General features: G+C 36.2%; 1 protein-coding gene across 2 annotated transcripts in view; it reads right to left on the reverse strand.

Moving 5' to 3' along the window:
* The window catches only part of LOC107604991 (probable protein S-acyltransferase 7), a 20277-nt gene continuing 15183 nt past the window's right edge, over positions 421 to 5514 (reverse strand). Inside the window, exons 1-5 of one of the 2 annotated variants that reach the window (XM_016306723.2) lie at positions 4723 to 5274; positions 3659 to 3844; positions 2607 to 2900; positions 1586 to 1819; positions 421 to 1479 (exon numbers count right to left, since the gene is read on the reverse strand). In XM_016306723.2, the coding sequence (XP_016162209.1) occupies positions 958 to 1479; positions 1586 to 1819; positions 2607 to 2900; positions 3659 to 3844; positions 4723 to 4809 (1323 nt within the window). In that variant the 5' untranslated portion in view covers positions 4810 to 5274 and the 3' untranslated portion in view covers positions 421 to 957. Of the gene's footprint in view, positions 1480 to 1585; positions 1820 to 2606; positions 2904 to 3658; positions 3845 to 4722; positions 5275 to 5514 lie in introns of those variants that run through there. The other variant, XM_016306722.2, reaches the window with a different exon arrangement.

The raw sequence follows: 5514 nt of genomic DNA on the forward strand, positions 1-5514 counted from the left end.
TATATTTCATCCTCCCTACATCCTCTTACCCTATAAGTGACTATGATTTCTTCTTCTAAATGATGGAGTTCTAGAATAAAAGAAAGTGTGTGGTGTAAAAACACATTAGGTTTTCTTTTTTGTTGTCTTTGAAAGTGAAACACATTAGGTTAGTATGTATGACTCCATGACTGTCCTGTCATGGCATGCAGTCTTATGGGCTTCATGATTTTCTTTGGGGTTTTCAGCTTTCTCGTATCCCTTTTTTCTATTTTCATTTATATCTTGAATTAATTATTAATTATTTATCCTTCCTAAGGGATTATTTGACCAGAACCAAATTCCTCTGGAGTGAAAAAATTGACAAAATAAAAAAATAAAAGCCTAAAATTCCTAAATTAAAGTTGTCAAACTCATATCTGGTTAATGATTAAAAGATTAGAAGGGTAAAAATAAATAAATAAATAAATAGTGGGAGGTTGTTTCGGTAACACAATCCTTAGATAGAGATATAATGAAACCAGTGACTGTATGGCTTTTAAGTGATGATACATCATGATACACAACCTAGTTCTAGTCAATAAAATGCCCGTAACTTTCTTCTGTAGACAAGATGCATGGTGGTAAGATTTGGCAACTTTCTCAAGTTCACCATCCAAACTCACCCAGCTACATTCAATTCAAGCCATCAGAGGTAAGTTAGAAATAACAATTCTTTTCTTGAGCCTTAATTAAATGACCTGCAGGACAGAAAGAAATCTCACTCTCCAAACACCAAACACCAAACAATCCCTTCCTACAAGCAAACCTGCTAAACAACACTTACAAACACCCTTGCGAATTGCCTACAACACCCCCCATCCCCAAACGTAGAATAACTTCAGTAAAGAGGTACGAGAATAAATGTATTCTTTCATCACTACTGCCAAATCAAATTCTTCTTGTCGTTCTTTGGTCAGGATATGTGTTGACCGACAGCTATGTATGACGATTCTCATTTGTCAAGCTACTACTGCTACCGCCACCCACACGATTCGGTTCCCCTACCCTTGCTGCCAAAGCAAGAACTTCTGGGGACATTTCCCAGCTTCCGCTTTTTCTACCCCAGCTTGATCGCCTAGGATGGAGTCCAGCACGGTCGGCTGTCTCATCAACTGTCGTCCTGATTTCAGGAGACAAATCACCTAGTTCACCTTCCTTTACAGTTGTTCTCTCATTGTTTAATGGACCTTCAGAATGGTCAATTCCGGCACCCATGTCACCCCAGACCGTTTTCCTCCCCATTTCTATGTCCTCCCCAGCTTTTCCCATATTTTGGTTCATAAAGCCTCCGCCCACCGATCGGGTAGGTAATGCTGGTTCGTTTGGCACCAATGCCCTGAAGTCGTTCTTTGATGGAGGAATGCTGGTGCAGAATATCTCTTTGAAATTATTCAAAAAACCTTTATTATATGGGTTTGCTCGTGCATCATATCGATATCTGAAATTCTCGTACGTAGTCTGCAAGAGTAACACCCAAATATCAAATTGTGGCATTGTACACTCCTACAGTAATTTGAAAAGCTATCTCACTTTTAAGTCACAGATATATAAGAACACTAATTACCTGATTTGTACTAATCAGATATAAATGGAAGGCAGTAAGCCCTCCAACAAACCACATAGATATGAAGGTGTAAACTATCAGCACTATGGAAGCTGGAGTTTTGATCATGGCCTTCCAAATTGTTATCTCCTCTGATACCATAATTCTTCTAATATAGACCCAGCAAAATGCGAAAACATATATACAAAGTAGCGTAGTTGAGAAGACAAACATGAAGAAGAACCTATAATTACGCTGCATGAAAATTGAGCAAGCATTCAGATACATAATGTCAAATTAAAATATAGAACTTGTCAAGAATGGAGAATGAGAAATCTCAGCATGTAATCGTCAACTGTGAACAGGACTCATTTAAACCCCATAAAGTGAAAAAAAACACCTTATAATAGGGAACCAAACTAACAACCCACGGTCTTGCTGAAGATGCATAAAATCAAGGAACATCAATTAATAGCATAAGTGAAAGGAGAAAAAACAAGTCTTTAGATTGTCCAATTCAGTTCAGTGCAAAAATTGTCTAAAATTGTTCAATACAGAAGAGTACCTCTGGAAAGAAGATACTATTTTTGGTTGCTTGGAGGTTACACAATAGAAGAAGCATTTATCTTTCCTTACATTTAATAAATCACACCTCCCTCACTCCCACTCCAAATACCAACCAATTGAAGTAATCATCCTTCTCTGTTATTTTTTAAAATGTTTTCACTAACATTACAACAATGACACCTTGGTTTTTCCGTTTTCAACCATTTACAAAGGGGATGCCTTCCTTTTTCTTTAAACAAAAAATTACACGAACCTTTTTTGAAGTTTTCTTATCAATAACATCACCATTTTTAATTGTTACAATTTACTTCAACAAAATTTGAAATAATGAGAAAAATGGGAACAAGGTAACATTTTTGTATTTATTAGTTAAAACAATAAAATGCAGAAATAAAAACAGGAAACAAGCCAAAGTGGATCCAAACTTTCGTCACAAGAGAAGGGAAGAAAATTTGAAAGGCAATATCTAACTTACCAGTCCAATACATTGTCCAACCCAGGGGCAGTGATGATCAAACCGTTCAACACAGTTATTACAGATTGAGCAGTGAGAGCATCGAGGAGGCCTGTAGAGCATACAAGTATCACAATACTTGACTTTAACAGTTGCTCCATTGACATCAACCTCCTTGAAGCGAGGCAACCGCAGTTGAGGAGTCTGACCAGCACCAACATCTACATTATTATCGAAACCTTCTGGCTCTGGAGGATGTGCATTGCGTGGGATTATGCCAGGATCTCGGCCAGATGTTAACAAAAGAAGAACTAAGTCCTGAAAATATTACACCGTTGGCAATCAGTTGAAATCCTTGGTGTGCATAGAAAGGAAATTAGTTAGCTAATGCATCCACATTTTTACGAGAAAATCAACAATGATTAAGCAACAAATAAACAATATCTATATAAAATTGTTTAATTTGGCAGCTGGCACTAAAGACACAACCAAAAACAGAGACTAATATGGACTTATCATATATGTTAGTTCTATCCTTCAAACAAAAAGGATATTCAGCTTCCAGAAGCAAAGAAGCCATTTTGGAATTTGAAAAATGGTCTATAGAATCAAGTGCATCATTTTAGAGCATTCTTTCTGTGTTTTGGAAGCATTAACATGTTATATCATATGGTGTCTCAAGTTAAAACTTACCTACTCAAATATTTGTCTATCCTTAAAATGACCATGGAATATGGATAAAATTGTTTCAATGGCCTCATGTCGTTGTTCCATGGAGTTTTACGAAGAGTACCTCATTTCAATAAGAGCAATGGAGCAAAGGGATTGTCAAACTCTCTTAGAGTATCAATAATGCTTTTGTTAATGGGTGATGGCTACGGCTAGCTTTGTTTCATAGATGGTTCCAATTGCAACTTGCAAACTGTTAATAAAGGGTAGTATCCAGGTATTCCTTCATTAACCACTTTTTTCTAGATAACTTCAATTATGTGCATTTGAGCTCCAATAGACTGATAGTGATAAATGTTTCCCATCTTTCTACTAGAAGTGGATTACCACTACAGTTAGCAAATACTTCCTGTACATCTAAAAGCAGCAACAGCTGTTATGCTTATCCCCCAGTGATCATTAAAATCATCCATCAGTTTTCTGGCAACAAAGGCACAGAAAACTGCAACAGGAGCAACAATGAGGAGAATTGTCAGTGCCAATGATCTCACATCTGGTCCAAATATGAACCTACCCTGAAAGAAAAATTTCTGCAAAAGAAAAGCACGGAAAACATGAATTAGTAAGCATCTCCTAAGTGATAAATTGGCCAGATACAGTAAGTAATTCAAATAATATGCAGCAATATAACTAAATTTTCCTGTTCAATAAATGTTTTGTAACAAACAAATTACAACATGAAAAGTACATCTGGACTTGATTCCCCAAAGACCACCAGAAAAATGTTCCCAAATCAATTTCTTAGAAGTTAACATTTGGTGATTCCTTAAATTAGAGGAGAACAGCATAGTAGAATGTTTGATACACTTTGATCATGTCCACTTCTTATGTATTTAATTTCCCATCCAGTTTTCCAGATTCTTGATAGAACAATATCTCAGGCATTGATCAAATCATAAGTAATAACTTGCAGCCTCCATTGCCTCCAAAGCAATTAGAGCTTTCGAAACATTTCATCAACGGTTAGAAAGAAACAGAAAGTTCAACATTTTTTATCCCACCCAAATAAACTATACTAAATTTGACACGCCAATCAGACAACCAAATGGATGTTACAGCTGCAAGGCTTCATTAGTCAGTTCCTCATAGAAAAAACACCCTTAGAGACATATTTCCTAAAAAATTAAGCAACAGATTCGAAAAAGTTCCTTTGTATTTTTTTTTTTAAAAAAAAAAAACTCCATTTTCTTTACACCTTTTATCCCCCCCCCCTTTTCTTTTTCTTTCATACTCAGCTGGAAACCCTTGGTTGAAGACCCCAAAACAAAACAAAACCCGATCCCACTATAACATAAAAATGATAAGACTCATAATTCATAAGAAAACTTGCATTAAAAAAAGTTAACACGCAACATAATGAGAAAAAAAGTTAAAGCTCAAAGCATAAATCAGAAGCAGAAGAACTGACATTACTGCCCTTCCAAGCTTGGTAAACCCGCAAATCACCGGATCCTGAAGCCAGATCGGAGCGCTGAGGTGGAGGCGCCACGTACATATCTTAAGCCCCCAAAAAGTTTAAACCTTTCACAATCTCCGAAAAGCAAAACCCTCAGTCGATTCCAGAGATTTCAGCACTCGAAAGGTTGTAAATCTACCGCCATGGACACTGAATCGGCCAAAGTTGTTTCCGTGGAGCTCAACGCATGGAAGTGGGAAAGTAATTGCAATGCAATGAAATGCAGTGTGGAAGCAAAGGGTTTTCTAGTTTTTCCCCTTTTTTCCTCTCTCTTTCTTTCTTTGTTTCTTTGTTTTCTCTCTCTACTCTGTGATTGTTGTGTTGTGTGAGCTGGGCTTGGTTATTAGGGAAGCAGAGGTTCTCTTCTTTCTCTGACTAAATTTTACTGTCACTGTATGTGGACATGTCTCTGCTTTACAGCACCATGGAAAATGACGTGGCATGCTTCCATTGGATGCTGATGTGATAGACCGGTTTCGCTACTTGATTCCAAGTTTTGGGAGGAACCTCAAATTTTGCTTTTCCATCAATAAGGGATAAGTAAATACTCTACCGTACTCGTATTTGTAGATTTCTAGTTCTAGCGGGTAGTTCTTTGTTATTATTATAGAAAAGTTTTTAAGTGTGATGATATATTGGTATTTTAGTAATTTTTAGTTATTAATTTTAATTATAAAATAGATATATATTATATATAATTAAAATTAATAATTAAATTCTATTAAAAAATATTAGTAATTAGTA

Source organism: Arachis ipaensis, chromosome B06, assembly GCF_000816755.2.
Source record: "Arachis ipaensis cultivar K30076 chromosome B06, Araip1.1, whole genome shotgun sequence".
Classification (NCBI taxonomy): Eukaryota; Viridiplantae; Streptophyta; class Magnoliopsida; order Fabales; family Fabaceae; genus Arachis; species Arachis ipaensis.